Consider the following 23875-nt stretch of genomic DNA (forward strand, 5'->3'; position numbering starts at 1 on the left):
CAAATTGGGAATGCTCCTGAGGTGCCCTATGGACTACAAAGAATAAGCAGAACTCTGATACAATAGTTTTAACGTGTCCTCCTGTTCCTCCTCATCAGATTCTGGCATTTGAGAGAAATAAATGTTTGGCCTGCCTGCTTTATTAAATGTTAATTAAATATATATTCGTGGTTACTGGAGTCCTGGGCAAAATTTCATTTCACTCAAACTGCTAAAAAGAAAAAAAAATGATCATAGATGGCAATGTCCAGACTAAGCCATGTGACAGGACTAAGCTACGTGAAGTGAAATACCTATATACTTGGAATGATTATGTAAAGTGCTGAGGCATGCTGCAGTTTTCTTTTAAACCATTAGAGGATATTTTGCAGAGTGAAATTGGGAATGATCCCACATTTCAACTGAAATGCCTGTGTGTGCATTTCAGCTGTACAAACTAAATGGATGGTATTTGTTCTTAAGGTAACAGTGTTTATTTCATTTTTAACAAATATTTTAGCCAGCTTCTTAAAACTTGTATCTACTTTACAGTGGGGGACATTTTGGCTAGCTCACAGTAAATTAGTAAGGCATCACAAGAACCAAATGCACATTTAATTCAGAATGTATGAAAATAACTTCCTTCCGCTATAGAAATGTCTGCCAATCAGGTTTCCATATTAGAAGCAGATTGAGTAGAAAGGTATTTAACCACTTTCTATATTTGGACAAAGAGACTTTACGGCATAAATCAGAAGAAAGAGAATACCAGGCCATGGCTGTGGCTTTGAAAAAAAAGGTCAGTCACCCTAGGTCACTGCCATCGCCATGGAGGTAGCAAGAAGGAATTATTAGTCTCATTAGACTCCGAGAAGAGCTCTAGCCAGCCTGTACCAGAAGAAGTTAGAAACCATGAAGTAGGGAGCATTCTTTTAAATTTCCTAGTGTATAATTACCAGTGGACTTGAAGATCACTCAGCTGAGGCTCAGGAGCCAGTGCAGTGGCTTCAGTAAGAAGGTGATATGGTTGTATCTGTTCAGACGAGTAATCAAGTGAGAGACTGCATTCTGCACCAACTGTAACTGGTTTATGAGTTTTTCAGCGGCTGCTAATCAAATTGAATTGCTGCATTTCACCTGAGACTGGACCTGCTCATTAATGAATGGAATGTATTATGCCTTCCAAAAAAATAGGAGCGCAACACCTTTGTGACTTTTTGTTCAAAGAGAAGTTGCACAGAAATCACAGATGAGGGAACAGGATCTTTTATTTGTGGTTACTGAAGAATTTACACAAAGACTGTGTCTTGTGTGGTCTTAAGTAGCACTATGTTATACGTTTATTTAGTTTTTACATTTATTTGAGATTTAATTTAAAAAACATACTAAACTAATAAATCAAAAGTACCTAAAAACAAAAAAGTAGTAAATTATGTATGTTTTACCATCTTCATATACAAAATACAAAAAAACTGCAGGTAGTGCCTCAATAACATGTTTGTAAAGGATGTACTGGTTGCACAAATTGTAAAACTTTGCTGCATGCAGATGATGTAGTTTTAGTCTGTGACAATGATGATTCTATTCCAGCTGATGTGATAGAGATTTCTGCCACAGATTGCTTACCTTAAAATTATCCCTACGAGTTAGACTAGATCTGGAAAACTTTTCGAGCAGTACCCTAGCGCACCAGTAGTTGCCGTTATTTGGCTCCGTGTGGCATCATCTGCAGCGGAAGTGATGTGTGCTGTGCCTATGTAGGTGACACCCTAGTGCGCTGACATTAGTTCTTTTCTTTTCCTGACAATCAGCACAGATCCAGAGAGAGCTACCATTTAGTCATTTTTGACTAGCGCCTTTTCCAACTTTTGTCAGTCCTTTTGAGATTATTTTCCTGCTGTGACAGCAGTGCCATCTAGGAAGACTGGCTTCAAGCCCTGCTGCACTTGTAACTGACAGACGTTGTTGATGGACCAGCATCTTGTATGCGTCTGGTGCCTCAGGCATGACAGCAACCTGAAGGCCTGAACCGATTGTCGAACCATGCACACCAAGACTATGAGGGAGCGATTTCTCAAGTTCCTGACGGCTTGTCATGTGACTCCAAGACAGTCTCATATCGGTCAAGGGGAAGGTCCCAGGAGTGGTCGTAGAATCCAAGATCTTCATTGCACACAAAGTCGTCTGGTCACACGGGAAGTCCTGCAAGAAAAAGAAGAGCAAGATGTCAAAGAGATCTTCAACTTTATCCTGTCTGTCAAAGTCTTCCTATGTGATGAGGGAGCATTGTCATTCAAGGATTGGTTCTGTGGTTGAGCCAGTACCAGGGCCTGCTCTGCGCTTTCCAGCTCAACTTGGATCCACAGAAGGATCCGGAACGGTGCTAGCTGTGCCACCTCAACCTTCTGCGACTGTGGCCGCAACAATGATACAACCAGTGCAGTTTGTGCCCCCTGCGGTCCCATCCCCATTCTGATCCCCAACATCGAGTGGAGCCTTGCCCTCCAGACTGGAGCCTGAGCCCTATTCTTATTGACTAGTACTTGAGAAGGAATGAGAGAAGTCGCTGGCCGTGATGAATACCAGCCCCTTGACCTGGACATGGACTGGTGTGAGGATTTGTGGGAGGCGAGTGGACTGGACACATCTTTAGATTCTGATATGTTTTCTCCCCCTACAGTGGCTACGGAGGAGGGCGCGTCTTTTGCAATGGTGGTGAGTAGAGCTAACGAGGTCCTGGACCTGACCCTACCCTTAGTGTCAGTCAAGCCTAACATCTTGCCAGAGGTGCTTCAGTCAAGAGTGGCTCTCTTCGAACCGTTTTTTCCTTTTTTATGAAGCACTTATGTCCTGTTTGGGACTTGGTCCAGGCCCAACACAGGGGCTGTTATGAACAAGACAATTGCTGCCGCCATTGCCTCACTCCGGGGGACCACCATTTCCTCACTTAAAACCCTACCATGGAGAGCTTGGTGGTCCAAGCCTCTATTTCCCATGTGAATCCTGTTGCATTTTCTACCACCCACCTGGATAGGGAATACCAGAGCTAGACACGTTGGGAAAGAAAATATTTGCTTCCACCAGCATGGCACTGTGGTCCGAGAACACATGGTGCCTTTTGGGCTGTTACTCTCTCGCTCTCTGTATGGGACTCGTTGCGGAGGCGATACCCATTGTTCCAGAGGAGGCAGGTACCATACTCTCCCAGGCTTAAGCCAATGGAATAGATGCAACTAATGTCACGATTTAGTGTGGACTAGACAACGCCGACTCGCTGGGCAGAGTGATTTTGTCAACAATGGCCTTGAAGCACCATGCCTAGCTAAGGACAACTGCCTTTTCAGGGTATGTTCTAGCATTGCTTATGGACTTGCCTTTTGATGGCTCCTGTTTCTTCGGAGACAAGGCAGACTCAGCGCTAAAGTGCTTTGAGGAAAGCAGGGCTACGGCAAGGTCCTTAGACCTGTCCATGGCCCTTGGCCAATCCCAATCCTCCCTTCACTCCTTTTGTGGCTACGAAAGGGGATTTCAGCCGCATCTCTACCTTACCAGCCACCACGGCACACAATCTCCCCAGCCTCTGTGTGGCTAAGAACGCGGTACCCACACGCCTTATCGGTCGGACAGCCAGCCCACAGCCGTAGCCTCCAAGCCCCTATAGTTTCGCCCTTACCATCATAGGCAGGCAGTGGGAAGCAGGATAAGGCCTCACCTGCCCCACTAGCGATCTAAAACATTGGACCAATATTTTTTGCAGATTGTTTGGAGTGACTACTTTCTCTGCTTCACGCCTGCCCCTCCACCTATGCCATCTGCTTACAACGGGCAGATAGCGGGCCATCTCTATTCACTCTGACAGGAAGTAATGACTCTCTTGTCCAAGGGAGCCATAGAGAGGCTGTCGATGCCAGAAGTAGGTCATGGTTGATACTCTTGCTACTTTCTGGTGCTCAAGAAGGACAGAGGCCCTCATCTTCTCCTAGTCTTGTCTCCTCTAAAACTGTGAGACTGGACGGTAGCGTTGACCTTGCAGGTCGCATATGTCCACATTCCCCTCCTGCCTTACCACAGGTGTTACCTGCGGTTCACAGTGAACCACTAGCTCTTTCAGTTTTCTGTGCTCCCTTTTGGCCTTACCAGTGCCCCTCGGGTGTTTACCAAGGTGATGCCGGTAGTTTCAGCTCATCTGCAGAGGTTAGGGGTTGCAATTTTTTCTGTGCTCCCTTTTGGCCTTACCAGGGCCCCTCGGGTGTTTACCAAGAGTATGCCAGTGGTTGCAGCTCACCTGTAGAGGTTAGGAGTTGCAATCTTGCCCTTTCTTGACAACTGGCTGTTGAAGGCAAGCACGCTGTTGTCTCCCACCTTCAGATTATGCCAGACCTCCTGCATTCATTGGTATTTACTGTCAACATGCCGAAGTAACACCTGACTCCATCTCAGATGTTCTCTTTCATCAGAGCTGTTCCGGACACAGTGTAGTTTTGGGCCTGTCTTTCCGAAAGTCGAGTTCAGGAAATTCAGGCTATGACAGCAATGTTTCAGCCTCTATCCTGCATTTCACTGAGACTGACTCTGAGGCTGCAGGGTCTCATAACCACCTGCTTGTGACACATTATATGCGGGAGCTGCAGTAGGGCCTGACGTTCCAGTGGGTGGAGCATTAGGGAAATCTCACAGACATGGTTGAGATCTCGGAAGGATCTGCAAAGAATCTGCAATGGTGGTTTACGAACTACGATTGGGTAAGCAGCAGACCCCTCAGCCTTCCCCAACCAGATCTGACATTAGTGACATATACGTCACTTCTAGGGTAGGGCGGGCATCTGGGAGAGGTGGAAATCAGACACCTTTTGTCTCCATTGGAATTTAGACTCCACATCAACCTTCTAGAGCTCTGAGTGATCCGGCTGGCATTGAAAACCTTTCTACTCTGCACCAAGGGAAGGCTAGTACAGGTGCACACGCACATCACCACTGCCATGTGGAACTGCAACAAACAGGCCTCTGCGCCTCTGGATATGTCTGGGCACATCACCAGTGGTTCAACACTTAGTCTGCCCTGGTGTTCAGAGAGGCCGCTAAGTCAGCTGATCATGCCTAGCGGCAGACCGAAGTTATCCTTGTGGCTCTAAACTGGTCTTGGAGGGTTTGGTATCCCAAACTGATGAACATGGCCATCGGTTCTCCAATCAAGCTGCCTCTTCGGAAAGATCTTCTTCTGCAACAGCAAAGGAGAGTTCTCCACCCGAACCTGTCAACTCGCAAAGGAGAGTTCTCCAGCCGAACCTGTCAACTCTCTGCCTTCTTGTGTGGAGTGGTGACAGTTGACAGCTTTCAACCTTCCACCCTAAGCCACTGATGTTATTCATCAACCTTTCTATGCTTGCCTAACCAGCCATCCCTCTTCAAATCCCCTATTGTACATAGGTTCTTAAAAGGTTTGCAACATATGTTTCCTCCTTTTCCTTTTATCATGCTCCAGTGAGACCTGAATTCAGTCCTAAGTGTCTTAATGTACGCTCCCTTTGGGCCTTTACACAACTGTCCTCTGTGGCTTCTTACCATGAATCTTTCCTACTGGCAAAAACATCTTCCCAGAGGGTCATTGAGCTTTTTCTTCCAAGCCTCCGTACCTAAACATCTATCCAGATAATCTGGTTCTCCAAACTAGACCTTCCTTTCTGTCGAAAGTCATCACTCCATTTTATGTAGGCTAGTCCATTACTCCGCCTACATTCTATGCTCCACCACATCCCTCTAAAGAGGAGGAGCAACTCCACTGACAGGACCCAAAAAGAGCGTTATCACTGGACCTTGACCGCACAAAAGAGTTCCAGGTGGATGACCAACTCTTCGTGGGGTATGTTGAAGAGAAGAAGGCAAAGGTTGTGCAGAAGCAGGCCATCGCCTGATTTGATCGTTCTCTGCATTAAAATCTGCTACATATTGGCCAAGAAGCAAACCCATGAGAGTTTTTATGTTGATTCCACCAGAGCCAAGGCTGCGACCACTGTGATAGCACACAGCGTTCTGGTCCTGGACATTTGCCAGACAGCAATGTGGGCTACCCTGCACTTGTTCTGTAAACACTGCTGCTTGGACAGTTAGGTTCATGGGGATCAGCTTTTTGCCTGTTTGGTCCTGCAGAACTTTTTGGTTTTAAGTTTTTTAATTATTTTGCTGACCCACCTCTGGAGAGGTATTGCTTGGGTATCTATTCTAAAGTAAGTAATCTGCGCCTAGACGTCTCTATCAGATGGAAAAGTTACTTACCTTTGGCAACACCTTATTTTGTATAGATGCTGTCTAACTGCAGAATCTTTACCAACCCACCTATCCTCCTCACTCTGAACAGATGTCTAGGGACAGGGCTTCCCGTTCACACGGCCCTAGTTTTCAACACCAGTGTTGGTGTTCTCCGTGGCTCCTTGCTTCTAGCATGGAAGGTTGCAAAAAGAAACTGACATCAGCACACTGTGGTGGCACCTATATAAGCATCACACACTTCACTTGTGGTGCAGAGGACACCACCACTGCGGTACTGCTTAAACATTTCTAGATCCAGTCTGATGCCTGAGGATAGTTCTAAGTTAAGGAATCTGTGGCTAGATAGTCTGTACCAGACAAGATGCTACCGAAGGTTAGAAACTTGTCTTTCAGAAAGTTTTCAATACATCCATCCATATCGGATTATGGGGTCAACTGGGGAAAGTCATATGTGTTGATCCTCTCTCTCTTAGTAAGAAAGATTCCGATAATGTGCTGTGACATTTCAGATTGTAACTGGAATATCTTCTTTGTTTGGGAGCGAAAATATTTTTTCAGATCACTGCCTGCTCTGAAAAAAATGAAAAGACAACTTTTCATTTTTGATTTTGAAATGTATCTCGTTTTCCTTTAAGGAAAACGGGCTGCATTTAAAAAAAAAAAAAAAAAAAAAAAAAAAAAACTGCTTTATTTAAAAGCAGTCACAGACATGGTGGCCTGCTGTCTCTAGTAGGCCACCATCCCTGTGAGGGCGGCCATTCCCAATGGGGTCGGAAATTGCGACCTACCTCATGAATATTCATGAGGTAGGTCATTTGTGACTCCATTGTGAATTGCAAACAGTGTAAAGTACACTGTTGTACATCCAGTTTTGCGACTCGCAAATTGTGAGTCGCTCATACTCTGTTTGCGATAGCAAAACCGGATCTTTGTACATGTGGCCCTTTGTCTTCGTAGGGTAAAACCACATATAATTAATTGATATCCGCATGAACACATGAGAGAGGCCAAAGGGGATGATCTTGTCAGGTAGTCTGTTGTCTTCCTTAATGAGAGAGAGCAACAATTAACTGGGTATCATTCACATATAAACAGAATATTGGCCCAAACTGAAGCAAAAGTGATGCAAGTGGGAGCAGGTAAAATTGAACAGAAACTGAAATAGAGCAGAACTCTTGAGGGACACTGCAGGTGAGAGGTTTTGAATCTGAATCTAAAAAAGAGACCTATTTGGATCTGTTGGTAAAGACGAATTTAATCCTTAGAAGAAAACTGTCCTGCATCCAGCTTCTTCAGGCATAGGAAAGAGGATGCTGTCATCAGAGGTAGTGGATGCTGCAGAAAAGGTTTCTAATAAAATCAACAATACCTGAAAAAACAAGCTTCCTTAAATCATTTAGTGTGGATAGTAGTGCAAATTTATATTGTATCCCAGACAAACATCTACCTCAGAGTCATTGAATAAAGAGTTCTGTTCGATTAGCTGTTGTAACTGAAGTAGGACTATTTTTTCTACAAGCTTGCCCGTCTAGGTAAGGAAGGAAAGTAGATGATAAATCAGTTGAGCCTGCAGGATCTAATGTACGTTATTTAAGCAGTGCTTGTTCACTGTTGGAACAGATTCATAAAAGTTCACCTTTTGCATGTATGTATGTAGTTTTTGTTCTTTGGACAAATTAGGGAGTGGAAATATTAAGTGGCACAAAACCCTATCATTGAAGAATTCAGTGCCTAGATATCACATTCTGTTCCAGCTGTATGATTTGGCTTTTTGTGCAGTACCTTCCCAATCAAGGCCTGTGCTCCATTCAATCATAAATAAAAAAGCCTAGGGATGAAAAAATAAAGTTGAAAACATCAAGTGCCCCACCATGTAGGCCCCCAAAACCAAAACCCACCGATCCTAAACCTCACACAGTGCTGCTGCAGGAAGGATAAGTGCACCCTTACCCTAGCTCTTCCTAAATAGGTACTTAAAGCCTAATGGACTATTAAACTGATTGCAAAACTGTGTTGCAAATTCCACCCCTACTTTTGCACCCAGCCTTTAATTTTGTGATGTGACGTATGCACTAAAAGTCATGCTGCAAAATCTCACATCTCTGGAGGGGGAGGTTGCAGAATTACCACCCTAATGAATGTTAATTTGGGGGGGGGGGTTGCTCTTTGGGGACGGCATGCTATTGACTCTAAAAATTAGGGATGGTGGCCTGCAATGAATAGCAGATCACCACTCCTGTCTTTTACATTCACAAATGGGCAAATTAAAAAAATATATATATAAAATAAGCAGCCCCTGTTCCATACATGAAGCAGTGCTGCTTTACAAACATAAGTTTCTCATTTCAGACCACTGCCTAGTTCCCGTGAGGGTGACAAGTCTATGCCCTAAAGGGAATTGGTCCCTAGAGAATTAGTTGCCGCCTCCCTTCAGGTGTTGGTGAGTGTTCAATGGTTTGCAACTGGAATTGTAGTCGTAAACCATTGAAAAATTGCTTACCAATTCACAATAAGGAAGGAACTTCCACTCCCTCTCCCGCACCCTTTCTTAATTGTGATTTGGTACGGGTCATACAACTTATTTTAAGATTCAAAAATACCTTTTGAACTCAGGAAATGGGTTTTATATATACAAAATAGACCTTTTACAGTTGCAAACACTGATTTTGCGAATTGCAGGGTTTGCAACCACAAAAGGGCTTTGTACATTGAGCCAAGTTTTCGGATTGCGGATGTCATGTCACTTGTGCTCTACCAACATTCGCAATGTGCCTTACATGGACAACTATAACTGAGGTTTATCCTAGACAAGGCAGGCATGCACAGTGGTGTCTTGTTTAGTTATTTTATGTCCTAGAAGGGTCATGGGAAAATACTCCTGTGACTGACACCTGAGACCTGACCACACACTTCAGAAGCCTCTATGTGCCTTCTGCCTCTAAAGCAAGCAGCTTAACAGCTGTCATACATGTTGATTACTATCCCCGCAAAACACACACACACATCTCCTATGCAGAGCCTCATTAATCCCTTTCACATCTCTGTCATCACACGTACAACCCTAACACAAAACACTGTGATCTCATCAACATAGCTTGAATCCGCTATTCCCAACATCATCCTGTTTAGAGCTGGTATTATCTTTGAAGCTTTTTAAGACAAATGACATCAGACAACATAACATATTTCACTTGCTGTCATAGCAGGACCAATAACATCTGCTAATTTTTCAGATTCAACCATATATTCCAACCTAACATGCTCACCCACACACCAGTATGGACCTGCTCATCACAGTTCAAGCCGTTAGCTGCTTTATATGCAACTCCTAGATCTTCTGGCTTGGAAAACATTCTGCACAACTCCAAAACTCAGGTCAAGTTAATGTCCTAAGCCAAGATCATTAAAGCTGCCTCTACTAAAAGCAAAGCTCTCTTCAAATCTATGAAGCACTGCGTTCATTCTACACCAAACTACCTAACATAACATTCCATAGACTGGAATAGCATGATCAACAACATCTTCAAGGTGAAGATTGACAAAATCAGGTAGCACATCAATGCTATCATTCTTACTATAACACTGTGTAAAGCATCACAGTGGTCAAACTACACACCTGGCCTTAATCAATCTCTCAAGACTCTTTAGCTCTCCGTAGGTCACGTCATATAAAGAAACATCATTCCATCATCATTGAGGACACTGACCTCCGATAATGACTGCATGTATCCTCATCTACTTTGACATTTCCGAAGGTTTTGACATTATCAACCACCAAGTCCTGCTTAACGCTCTCACTTCACCGAATGGCTCCAATTACATGATCTTGCAGTGTTTTGAGTTTTGCCTAATTAATGTGTACATATTGCAGAATTAGCATTAAAGTCCCATTCCTTGTGTACATGGGTGGAAGAATGTCTCCACTGCCACCCTTAGAGATTGTACTTGATGGGGCTTCACCACTCATCAAGTGACTGATAAAGTAAGACTGGATCACTCCTACTCTCTCCATTTCCTCCTGCATCACATTCAAGATTTGTTGCATCACCTTAAGATTGCCAACTGCTACATGCCATTCCACCTTGGAGACAATCTCAGGATTGCCAGCGGTAAAGGCAACACAGGCTGTAATGACTTTGCCAGGCTTGAGACAAAGAAGTGCATAAGGGGAGAACACAAAGCTTCTGAAATGCATCCATTATCTGGAATGCTATTCCTCTGCAAATATCTGTAACAATCCTGCACTCCCAGAAGGATTTGGATGTCATATTGTAAAGGCACATCATGTGTACATAGAAATATATACCTACTGCTTCCTCACTTGTGTGTAGGAATACGGTCTTGGTCCTTTCACACACCTAACTTTACCACCTCTCCTTATACACTGTGCACAATTTCTTTACTAGTGTGTTGGCATTCTCTAACTATCCTTAGTGTAGTAATTTGTATTAGTTTCACCATATTTATCATTAAACCATCTTGCTTGTATTGTTTGGTCTAAGAATTGTAATTTTAAGGATGATAATGTAATTCAGGTTAATGTGATTCATAATCTTTTTGATAAACTCTAAATAAAGATTCAGAACTCCAGGGAATTCCAGAGTAAAGCATGGCAGCACAAAATGTTCAGTTTCTGCCCCGTTGTGTCAGCATCTATTCCCACACTATGGTGTCCAAAGTCATTATGAACTAGAGAGGTAGACGTTGTCAACTCCATACCAGTATGGACAGGCAAGATGACCGTGATGGAGAAAAAGTAGATGGGCGAGACAACTAGGGAAACGAGCAGATGTTGCCCATTTATTTCTAGACTTGTATAATGAGTAGGGAGTACACTGGGAAGGGATCATGAGAAGTTGTAAGCTGTAAAGACCCTGTATCCGTCTAAATTAATATCCACTTGTTCTTCTTTGTTATGTCATTTTTTAAAGCTCCTATGATGATGAAAGGCGGCGGATTCATGTGCAGGAAGATTGCGAAGAAGTCGGGTAAGAAGAGAGTTTTGCTCAAATTCACACCCACTTTCCTCCTAGAAAGAAATGTGTTCTGTTGGAGGTAGGGATAATTGATGTATTAACTTAAGCATCAGCAGGGCCCAGCTGCTTCAGTGTTACAATATACATTTAGTGCACAATGGATGTAAGCTCACAAAGATGCTCAGTTTGTTTGCCTTTTACCATTATATGAGGTGAACAACCATAACATAATTATGATTTCACAGAAGTACCTTTGTCTGGGAGATACTACTTAACGTCAAAACACCTGTCTGCCAGTGTCAAACAACTAGTGACATATAATGTAGTAGCATGATTAAAGGGACCATTAAGAATTTTTTGATGCATTGGTAAAGTATTTCGACTCTTGACTGTGTATAGGATTGCCAGGCAAAAGTCAGAATTTAAAATGTATGTGGTCTATCATTCACTAAATATATCCGGGCTCAGAAATTACTAAATTCTGTCTAAAGGTGTGTAGTTTTTTGGTATGTATGCTAGCACGGGTTCCCAATCCTTTAATTCTTCTGAGGTTAAAAACCAAGTATCTGTGAATTGAGCAAGAATTATATTTATTATCTGACTGCCTACACACAGTTCAGTTCATGGGTCATGCTATATAAGTTGCTCTTAATAGTATTATTAACATTATTGTTATTTGTAGTAGTAGTGTTCTACACTTCCTGGGTTAGAGTCATTTCAACAAAAGGCATGCCCCCTGGTCTAAGTTATTTCTCATTTCCTGTGGTGCAGTCAGCCAAGATCCTCTTATAAGCCAGAATTGCTCACATCTGTACACTATAGGGCGAGGTGTTCAGTGTTAAACCCACATGTTCTAGGATCTTTGCCAGCCAAATGCTTGCCTTGGATAGCGGGGTGTAGTGTTTGTCCACTGCAGATCCTAGGGTAAAGGGCTCTTAGCTAGTCATCTCCATCTCCTGGATGTTTGCCACCTGCTTAGTCTTGTAATAATGCCCACATCTCCTCTTTGTGGGATGGGGATGCTGCCCAGTATTAGACCACTCTCTGGGCCAAGGCAAAGTCATCTTCCCACACTGTGAGGTCATTGTGCACGCCAAGAAAAATCATAAAAATGTTACTAAACCTGCAGGTCGAGTAGCTTGAATAATCTACTCGACCTAACTGTAATGTACTTGACCCGGAAACAGGTCTCAAATTGTGTGTTCCTAGGCAAATATTGTATTTTACAGTCGCCTTTTTCTTCATTCTCACACAAGTGCACCTTTAAATATGTGATTTCAGTATTTCTGCTGGAAAAAAAATTCTCTTTTGTTTGATTAAATACACTAAACGTTTGCTCCATGTATAATAAATGTAGCCCCATATAGGGTACACATGATCCATGCATGACTTGCCTCTTAGTTTACTAATAGCTTTGCCATCAAGGCTGGAATCTTTCTCAGTTTGTTTAAACACTCACATTTAATAAATATATTACTAAAGCATGATGTGATAGCGGACTGTCATTTACAGACAGTAATTTTCTAAGAAATGTCCAAAAACCTTCCCACTAACTTGCAGCTTTACTGATAAAACCATATATTGTATTGACAATTATCTGTGAAAATTGGGTTCAGAAAACATTTATCATTTGCACATCACCAATAAAATGTGCTGACTTTTTTTCATCCTAATAAAATATTTTTCTCATCACACAGAAGTACAAAAAATGGTCTTTCAGAGCTACTGAAATATATTTGGCCATGTTTGTAAAGTTGACTTTGTTTTATAAATGTTGTGTGTTAGGAAAAACCTGTCTTTCACTTCACATAGGTCACCTTACAAAATCCTGGAACTCTGCAGTCACAAGGAAAAGTATTTGCATTGCAAGAATACAAACTGACTTTTGACCTCTGTCTCTGAACACAGACGAAATGTGACAAGAATAAGATTTAAAAGCATCTTAATTGCTAATTCAGTTTCTGACTGATCAGAACACCTGTTCTTTGCCCACTCGCCAGAAGGGTCGAGTGGAATCTAAAAATAGCTCGACCTCCTAAAATAAAACTTGCCATAGCGAGTGGTCGAGTATATTTTTCGAGCCCTGCTGTGTCACCTTTTGCCTATCACAATGTCACACAGCCTTCTGCCTTTGGGCAATGCCACCTTCTGGGACATCTAGCTTCTGAACCCCACACTGTCCGCTCCATTTGGGCATTGCCACATCTAGTTTCGAAGCCTTTCAGTGCATGTTTCTGGACCCTACTGGTGCCTTCAAGTCTAACACTACATGTACCTTCAGAGCCTTTCATTGTCTATCTTTAGGTTCACCCTTACTTCCCTAATTTCAGCTGACATCTAGTTCCAGGTTCCTAAGTGTCTGTACCTGGACCTCAGCCTTGGCCTTCAGAGTCCTCCACTCTCTGACCCCAGCCCCTACTTGTAGCTCCCTGTCTTCATCACTGAATCTAACTTCAGAGCTCTTTATGTCAGTGCCAGAGCCACTCATCAGTCTTGGCACTTGAAGCAGTGAAGGGCCTTGCTGACATCGAAGAGGTGAAGCGTGACTAGGCTACTACCCAACCACTTTCCAGAATCTGCAAGCTTCCACAGCCATGCTTGCCTCATTAGCCCAGACAAGACTAAACAGTGTGTGAAGGGAGTGTGAAGTTCTTACAAGTGCCACATGTAAGATTGGGCATTCGCTTTTGTCAAACAGCCCCTCTGCTTTATTTGCACTTGCTCTCTCTTCTCTTACTCTCACCTACCTCTATTTCCTCTTTACAGCCTCTTATCTTCTTCCGACAGTCAACGTTTTGTGCAACTTGGTTCTCTTTCCTTCTCTTCTCATTCTCATGAGTCTCCATTCTCACCCGAGTCCCAAAATTGTATTTCCATCCTCTTGCTTTCTCTCTCTTACATTCCCTCCTCCTCCTTGCTTCTCTATCTCTCACCTTTTCTCATCAGGCAACATTCCCTTTTCTTTTCAGCGCAGGGTTAAGATTGTGCCTGTGGGAGTGCAGGCCAAGGTGTAAGTGAAGGCTGAGTTGTGTGCCTGAGCGAATGTAGGGTGAGTGGTATGCCTGCGTGCTTGAGTGTAGTGAGAGTAGTATCCTTGCGAGTGTGGGGGAGGATAGTGCCCAAGTAAAGTGCAGAGGGTAGTTAGCCAGTCCAAGTACAGGCGAGCAGTGTGCCCATATGGGTGCACAGTCCTAGTATTGCTGCATGCTTGAAACAGGAAAACTGGTTCAGCTTCACTGTCATCATCTGCTGTACATAGTACTGCTGCCATAACGATGTTTCAGTAGGTCAGTAGGAAGGACTGTCAGTCAGTCTGAAGTCTGTCAGTGGGGATTGGGAAACGAGGGAGAAACTGCAACTTATGGGAATTGTTATGGTGAGTGATGGCAATCAAATGGAAGAGATATATTCTTCTGGTCCATTGTTACTAAGGAAGAGCAAGGAATTCCTGAGAGAATGGAGTTACCATACTCTAACTGAGAGAGAACTGCACCACTGTGCAGAAATCATTAGGTTTTAGGGTACATTCGGGAGGCTCTTGTAGTGTGAGCCCTATGGGAGTTCATTGTAGATGGGTGTTAATTAAAAAAAGTGATTTCTCCTACTCTACTAGGAGGGGGACGAAGTCGTAGATTTGCTTGCATCTAGCCTGTCCATACTGAATTTGGATTCATGAGACCATTTACTAAAGATAATAATTGTTTCCTGAATTTAGCAGCCAGAAATGTATTGACATCCATTTGTGAAGGTTTGCTAATCATTTTAAAGTCAGGAATATCCTGCGGTATTATTATTGTTAGATCTATTAGGTTTTGTCTGTATATTTCTGAATCGCCACCCGTCTTCTCCATTGAGTGTCTTCGGTTCCATGTTCAGGTTGCATAACATAGATGCAATAATAGATTCCTTTGTGATACTAGGATAAGATCCGATGTGGTATTGGCCAACTTACTAAGGGTTCTTTAGGATGAGAAAAACTGCCAAAAGACCTTCTTTTTAAAACCAGGCAGGATTCAAGGACAGAGATGAGCCACTTTTGATCAGTTGTATCAAACACTGCTGAGAAACCCATCAGACCGAGCAGGCAGGCCATCACCTTTATCTAGCATCCAGTGAATATTATCCAAAATTGTAAGTGTTACAGTTTCAGTGCTGCACTCTTTCCAAAAGCTGTATCAGTTGTGGCCAACAGCTTTTCTTGTACAATCACTAGCTTGAAAGCAATACTGTTCGATAACTTTTCCCAACCATGGTAGCGGAAATTGGAAAGTTAATTTGGAAAATCTTGAGGGTTTGTTTAAAAGAGGAGTGATTTGACCCATCGTCAGGGAACATACCACTGTTAACAATACATTTAATAATAATAAGGGAATAAGGGAAGGTGAGATACCAGCTTGGATGATGTCCTCATGTTAGTAATTTGCTTAATGAATCTGTTAACTGTGATGAGTTGTTACATGATTATGGGATTGAAGTCAAACCAGGTGTTTTTTTTTTAAGCGATAAAGCTGAAGTGTTTTACTGTGGACTATCTGTTTTTTTCTGTTAATTTCTGGATTTAAATAATTTTGTTCTAGAAAAAAATGAGGAATTCAGTGTATTTGTCTTTGTCTGGAATTGGTATTTATGTAGGAAGACTTTTCTTAATTTGAAATAGTACTTTTGTTTGTATTTCAGAATTGTTAATCTTTAGTTGGTGATTCTTAGCTTTTATAAATTGCAAGCTTTTAGTTTTTCCCGGCATTTGGAAGAGATACACTGAAATGGTTGTATCATTTTTCCCCATTTGTCTCTCTAGTTACTTGATGTCCTTTATTTTAAGAAATAGTAATCTTTAGAACGAGGGACTGTAGTTTTTAGAGATATTCCTCATGATTCCATGTGATTAGGTTGAATCCTTTTAAATCTTTGGTGACAGTCCTGATCACGTACCACCATCTACAGCATTTGCAAGATGTCTTGAAGTCTTAATTAAAACATCTCATTAAAACAAATGTATGCAAAGGATTCATGCATGCAGAGAGGGCTTGAGAAATGATGTTCAACAATGTGATTAATTAATCCAGCCAATCAACTTTTTTGGGATCCAAGATTGAATATGACTAGGTCAGTGTTTTGACCTTTGATGTGGAACAGGGGTAAGTGGTTAGTTTCAGATTTAGTTGCGATAACTGTTTCTGAAGGGCATTAGCTTAGGTATCAACAAGAGTTGCCCCAATCACCTAGTAAGCATTGTGAATATTTAGCGTGATCATTTCATACTTGTGTTCTGTGATGTATTTAGTAAGTTCTGCAGTGAAGTTACCATAGCATCTGGGAGTAAGATGAATAGTGTTTATAAAGCAGTTAACTCTTTAATACCTTCCTTACTACCTTAAGATTTTGATGGAGCCAGACTAAAAGATGAGATTTGTCTTACATATCAGATTTCTAGATGTATGAAAGAAGGCTGCCACTTAACGCCTTTTGTCCTGTTAGATCCGACTGTGGTATAGTAAAGAGGGACCAGAATGTCTATGATTGTTTGATTGCTTGAGAATGAGGGCCACACCAAGATTTGTGATGCATGTTTGCTGATCTACAACTTTGTAGTACACTTTTGATTTTGGGAACACATGACACATTGTCTAAGAGTTAGTCAGGATGTTTTATGATGTGTTTTTGATTGTTTAGATTTCTTCTTGTGTCAGTTGGCACGTGGATGGGGTTGATTTTTTTGTAGGTGCCAGGAAGAGAGGAATCTTATTTTTGTAAGCACATGTTAGGAGGGGGATGTGATATGTATTACTTCATTTTACATAGTTTGAGAAATGTTCATACGTTGTTTGTTTCCACAAAATTATATTTTAAAGTCAGATAAATGAAAATATGATTTCAGAATGGGCAGTTTTTTACATTTCTTGCTGTAGATTAAATTCATTCTAATAAATTATTTTCTGCGAAATTTGAGGACATCCATATAGTGCCCTGGCTCTAACATGATTTCAGCTTCTGCTGTTTTTAGGCAAACTCAAAGTGCATTCTGGGATTTATAGGTTTGCCTTTAATACTGGCTGTTAACTATAAAGCCAGAACTGCTGAAAGTGTCACATGCCAGCAGCCTCTATGCTGGTGACCTCTGGCTCATTTCAGAACTATGTTCCTTACAGTGCTAGGTAGAGAGGCCAACAGCTGGTGGCCTAATTAAAGACGAGGGCACAACATCTGGCATATGGTTTGATTCTAAGGAGTTTTGGCGTGGTGTTATGTAGAAAGTGGGTGTGTTTGGTGTGCCTACAGATTTTTGCAGCTGTGAACAGAGGGGCATGATTTAGAGTTTGGTTATCTGAGTAATCTGTCACAAATGTAACAGAGATCCTGTGCATTATATATCTAATGGCTCATGTAATTAGGCATGCGGATATATGTTAAGTTTGTAACTCAGGACCATGCCACGCATGAGATGTTTTAGAGACTTTTGTATAGAGATACAGCTTGTAGTCAAAACAGCCTATAATAATTCAAACTCCCGTCTTTGGCACACACTTCTACAGCCTTATATTCTCATCTGTTTTGTCACTTACACCAAAGAGATATGTTTACTGTCTGATGGCTTTTAAAATGGATACCTCTATTTTGTTTGCCATGGTATAAAGTGACATAATCTTCTTACCAATCATGTCTCTGATTTCTAGATTATTTGGTTTGAAATAATAATACACATTTTGGGAGAATGTTCAGCTTTTTAGGCATGCATAATTTGTATGGCATGTTTAGTTTCAGGCAGTTGTCATTCTATTCTTTTAAGAAAGTGTTATTGCATTCTTGCAAGTGTCATCTGTAATGTCTCAGAATGCTAATTGAGCTCTAACCGGAGAAGGACTGTTAATCAACAAGAAGTACACTAAGGTTGACAATCCAGAAGCAAATGAGACAGTAAGTGGACTTGTGTCAATCCATCTCTTCCATAAAAGAGGTTTCCCTTTACGGAGAAGCATTTTATTGTACCAAATGGGGCTTTGAAGAAATTGCTGAGATGTAGAAGCATTGGAGATGAGAAGTGGTTTGATCAGAGAACAGGAATGTAATATGAGTGATGGTAGCCAGAACTTAGGAGGTTGGGACATATAGAAAATCTGTTTGTGGGGAGAAAGGAAATATCATGGAGGATTCTAATTCAAACTATAGTTTTGGTTCTGTGGTGGTAGAATCAAGAATAAAGGACTGAATCTACTTAATACTGAAAGCCTTGTGATGAAGATGGAAGTCAGGGAAGTTAACACCACCTGCCGATTTCGGAGGTTTAAGTCTGTTCAATGATATGCGTGACCTTTTACTATAAGACTTTAGATCAACTAATAATATTTAAAAAGATATGTGAATTATCCACAATATTTCTGTGTTTTGACAAAGCCAGACTGTTCCTTGGAAACCAGATCAATTAGCCAAAGGGCAAGGGCTTTAGCAAACATTCTGCAATCTAATAATCAAGAAAGTAGGGCAATAATTTTGACTTACGGTCAAGTCTTGATCTTTTTTGGACTAATACATATCATAGCTTCTGTGAAAGAGCCAGTGGATGAATTTACAGAGAGAAATTAATAAATATGTTTTTAATACGTTTGAAAAGCTGAGGAAATATGATCCAAGAAAATTGTTTGGTAGCATTTTGTAAAACAATCTGTTGTGCCAACATCATTGGTTATTCGAGGAATTTGTGATTGTCTTTATATTATTTTTTTCCTTTCTACCTTGCCAGCAAGGCACCTGCTTTGTTTTTGCCACCATAATACTGAGCATTAACTTTAGGACGTGTACCACATGCTCTCTCAGTAGATAATATTCTAAACTGTATCATTGCTGCTATGAGCGTTTTTAAATCAGTTTGATATTTTTTGGAAGTGTAATAAGCATGTTTTAAGTGTTTGATATTAGTTGATAGGGCTGTGATTTCTTTTTCCTTGAGTTTTTTCGTAGATGAAACATAATTAATTCTAAATCCTGTGGATGCTTCCTTAAAAACATTGCATACAAAATGAAAGGAGGTGTCACCGTTGTCATTCTGTTAAAACAATTGAGGCAAAGGACTTGAAAGTGGTGAGAAAGGCTTTAGCTGAGAGTAGGGAATTATTGAAACGCTATCTTGATTTGTGATTATTGCGTTTAATTTCAAGATCTGTCAGAGCAGGGGCATGGTCCGAAATCAAAATTGATCCTCTGAATGATTTAAATGTTGAAGGAGATTTGTACTTACAAATAAGTAATCAATTCTTGTTTTGGATTGATGAAGGGGAGAATAAAAGGAATAAAAGATGCTGGTTAAATATTGTCCAGGCATCAGACAGACAGTAGGATGAAACAGTATGTTGGAAAGCTTTATGAGGTGAGAACTTAGTAGAAGGAGATTGCTGTAAGAAGGGGTCTAGTACCTTATTGCAATCAACACCCATTATGAAATTCTGTGAATGATGTGTGATTTTGTGAGAAACTGATGTCCAAAAATCAGGGTGTGGGTGTGTTGGACCATAAACATTAAAAAGAGTGAAGGGAATACCATTAATAATAAGCTTAACTAATAACCACCTGCCTTCCAAATCGCTTTCTTGGGAGCCAAACAAAATATTAATACATTTGTGGAATAAGACGATAACTCCACAATGGATAGAAGGTGAATATTACAAGCTAAACACCCAACATTTCTTCAATGAAGCAGCCTCTTTTTCATTGAGGTGCGTTTCTTGAACAAAACTAATTTGACATTTAAGGTTAGATAAGTGTGAAAATACTTGCTGACGTTTAACCAGGTTCTTTTGGCCTTTAACATTCCATAATTGATAAGACTTCTAGTTGCAGATTCCTTACCTTAGAATTTCCCCAAGGCGTCAGACTGGATCCGGAGATTTTTCTCCAAGCAGTACCCTTGCGTGCTGTCAGGTGGTGTCAGTCGACTCCACGTCCGTCGTTGGCACCATGATGACCCTGTGTATATAGGCGCCACCACGTCACTCTGCCCTCAGTTCTTTTCTTTGTGCGCCAGCCTACTCGCAGATCCGGAGAGAGCTACCCTCAGTTGTTGTTTGACTGACTTCGACTGCTTTGTCAAACTTTTTGACCCTTGTTGGTGTGTTGAGGATGTCATGGAAGACTGGGTTTAAAAACTGTGACTTCTGTCACCGAATGCAGTTGGTGACGGATCTGCACCTTGTGTGTTTGTGGTGTCTGGAGCGCAACCAAGACCCGAAGTTGTGCCCAGAGTGTCAGGCCATGAACCTGATAGCTTTTAGGAAGCGGTCCCTAAAGCTCATGGTGGCCTGGCGATCAACTCTGCATCGCTCCCGGTCTTGTTCGAGAGGAAGGTCACCAGACCGCTCGCGGAGACACCACCACTCTTCTTTGTCCCACTCGAAGCCCTTGGGACACTTGCGTCACAAGAAGAACTCGAAGAAGGCCAAACGTTCGCCGACTTCACCTTGTCTCTCGGACAATGCTTTGCGTGAAGAGCGTTGATGCTCTAGGCCTCTGTCCTTGGAGCCTACTTCTAGGTCGGCTTCGTGCCTCCCGAGTTTCCGGGAACCGGAGCCACCCCTGCCCCGCTTAGAGAATTTTAATAGGTCATGTGCCTAATTTTTGGACAGACGGACCCCCTGCATTGCCTTAGGGCCCTGTGGGTTTGAATGGGGTCCTTCTGGTTCCGCATTGGCGGCTTCAGCCCCGTCTCCGGAGTGCCCCTCCGGATCTGTGCTAATGCCTGTAGTGCCAACGTGACCTGTGCTGGCAAAGACGTCGACACTCCGACGTCAGTTGGGCCCATGACCGATGTCGACCCAACACTTATCCCTGATGACCCGGAGCCGGAACGACATCGTTCAACACCAGATCCGTCCTCGATGGGGTCTACTCACCCCAGATTTGGATCCTGACCATTTTTCTTATGAGTAAGGGTACAAGGAAAGTTTAGAAGGGTTGCTGGACCCTCCTGAATACCAGCTAGAGTATCCTGAAATGGACTGGGCACAGGAATTGGGCGAGGCTAGAGGTCTAGATTCTTGCGCTGGCATGCTTTCTCCCCCTACGTGGCTATAGAGGATGGATCGTCCTATTCCATGGTGTTCAGTAGAGTGGCTTAGGTCCTCGGCCTCACACTCTCTTCTGTGACAGTCAGGACTAACCTCCTGAGGTGTTTCAGCCTGGGGCTTCCACTTTGGAACCCCTATTACCCTTTAATGAAGCCATGACAAATGTCCTACTGGGTTCCTGGTCCAGACCCAGCACAGGGGCTCCTGTGAATAGGACAATCGCCCGCCACCATCGGCCTGCACCGAACAGCCCTAAATTCCTGACCCAACACTCTACGCCTGAGTGCCTTTTCATCCAGGCTTCTTCTTCATCTGGCGCATTCCTATTCACACTTCCGGACCCGGAATCAGAGAGCCTGGATCAGCTTGGGAAGAAGATGTTTTCTCCCTCAAGTCTGGCATTGCGGTCCGTGAACACTGCATGCCTTTTGGGCCGCTACTCCCATACCTTATGGGACACGGTTGTGCAGGTGCTGCCACATGTCCCAGAGTAGGCTTACGCCATCCTTTCTTAAGCCATAGCTGATGAGAGGGATGCGGCCAAGTTTACAATCGGTTGTGGTCTGGACACGTCCAACTCACTGGGCAGATCGGTTGCATCCACGGTGGCCTTCCTGCGCTACGCCTGGTAGAGGAAGTCTGGCTTTTCGGGGGATGTCCAACAATTTCTCATGGACATGCCCTTCGATGGCAACTGTCTATTTGGAGACCAAGCGGACTCGGCACTCAAGCGTTTTAAGGAGTCCCGGGCTATGGTTCGGTGCCTTGGCCTCGCAGCCACCCCTCGTCCAACACAGTCTGCTTTTCGCCCCTTTCATAGCTTCGGAAGGGGATCCTATCATGTCCTTTCCCTGCCTGCCACTGACCTGCGTATGCTGCACAGCCGCAGAAGCGGGATCCCACGGGCACGTGAGTCAGGGAGCCAGAGGTCTGCCCAGTCCACCCCGCTGAAGCCTCCAAACCCTCCTAGTCTGTCGCACCGCCCAGGACCAGTTGGAGGCAGGATCCGTCATCACCTGCCCCACTGGGAATCCATCACAATGGACAGGTAGGTTTTGCAAATAGTCTGACAAGACTACTCCCTCCCCTTCGAGTCTACGCCTCCGACCATGACATTGTCTTACGTCTGTTTATCGGAGAATCATTTGGAACTTCTCTGAGAGGAAGTTGCGGTTCTCTTGGCCAAGGGAGCCACAGAGAGGGTCCCTGTGCCAGAAGTAGGTTGTGGTTGTTATTCCTGCTACTTTCGGGTGCCCAAGAAGGACAAGAGCAGCAGTAGGGGATGGTTCTCCACCTAAACCTATCCGGTCTCTACTTTCCTGCGTGGAGATTGAGAGCAGCAGTTGACAGCTTCCACCCTTCCGAGCAAAGTCTGTAATGCTATCTTGGCAGCCAGGCATCCCTCCATCAAACAGTATACGCCTGTCGTTGGCACAAACTTGAGGTATGGTGTTCCAACAAGTCTGTTAATGCCCTTTCTGCACCTCTGTCTGAGGTTCTACTGTTCATCCTCTCTCTTGCCCAGCAGGGCTCTGCTTTGGCCACCCTACCTGCCATTTCTGCCTTTCTCAGACTGCCAGATCAACCTAGCTTTGTTCAAGTCTCCCATTGTTGAGAGGTTTCTTAAGGGACACACCCATTTCTTCACACCTACACCGTTAATAATAATGCCCCAGTAGGATTTGAACCTGGTTCTTATCGATCTTCTGTGTGCCCCTTTTGAGCCACTACATAATTGCCCTTTGTGGCTCCTCACACTAAAAACTGCTTTCATTATAGCCATCACCTCTGCTCACAGAGTGAGTGAGCTTTAAGCTCTTTCTTTAAAGCCACCATTTTTATCTGTCTCTCCTGACAGTGGTGCTTCGTACAGTGGCCCCCTTCCTTCATAAGGTGTTTACGCCTTTTCATGTAGGCCAATCCATCACTTTGCCTACTTTTTACACGCCTCCACATCTTTCTCATGAAGAGGAGAAATTCCATTGTCTGGATCCAAAAAGTGCTTTGACGTTCTACCTCAATCGAACCAAACATTACGGGGTGAATGATCATCTCTTTGTAGGATATGTGGGTATGAATAAAGGATGGGTGGTGCATAAGCGGGCCATCTTGCGATGGGTGTTGCTCTGCATCAAGATGTGCTACGCTTTGGCAAAGAAGCACCCAGTAAGGGTTTACATGCTCCCCCACAAGGGCAACTGCTGCCACCACAGCGTTACCATGTAGAGTTCCTGTTGTGGACATCTGGCAGGCAGCAACGTGGGCATCTTTGCACATGTTCACAAAGCATTACTGCCTGGACAGTCAGGTCCGCAGAGAGGGCTACTTTGGCTTTTTGCTCCTGCAGTACTTTCTAGTATGATCCTAGTTCGCAGCCCACCACCGAAGATGGTTTTGCTTGGGTATCTATTCTAAGGTAAGGAATATGCAACTAGAATTCTCTATCATATGAACAGGTTACTTAACTTCGGTAACAAATTATCTGGTAGAGACATATTCTGGTTGCAGATTCCTTACCGACCTGCCCATCATGGCCGCACTACAAACTGATTTCTAGGGACAGGGATTCCCTTTTCAGGGCCCTAGTAATGGCGCACC

The 23875-nt window shown here is 43.1% G+C and overlaps 1 protein-coding gene across 2 annotated transcripts in view; it reads left to right on the forward strand.

Moving 5' to 3' along the window:
- VWA5A (von Willebrand factor A domain containing 5A) overlaps positions 1–23875 on the forward strand; it is a 368835-nt gene that overhangs the window by 261302 nt on the left and 83658 nt on the right. For both annotated transcript variants that reach the window (XM_069213389.1, XM_069213388.1), the window contains one exon: positions 11178–11234. In XM_069213389.1, the coding sequence (XP_069069490.1) occupies positions 11178–11234 (57 nt within the window). The remainder of the gene's footprint in view (positions 1–11177; positions 11235–23875) is intronic.

The sequence above is a fragment of the Pleurodeles waltl genome, chromosome 11 (assembly GCF_031143425.1).
Source record: "Pleurodeles waltl isolate 20211129_DDA chromosome 11, aPleWal1.hap1.20221129, whole genome shotgun sequence".
Lineage (NCBI taxonomy): Eukaryota > Metazoa > Chordata > Amphibia > Caudata > Salamandridae > Pleurodeles > Pleurodeles waltl.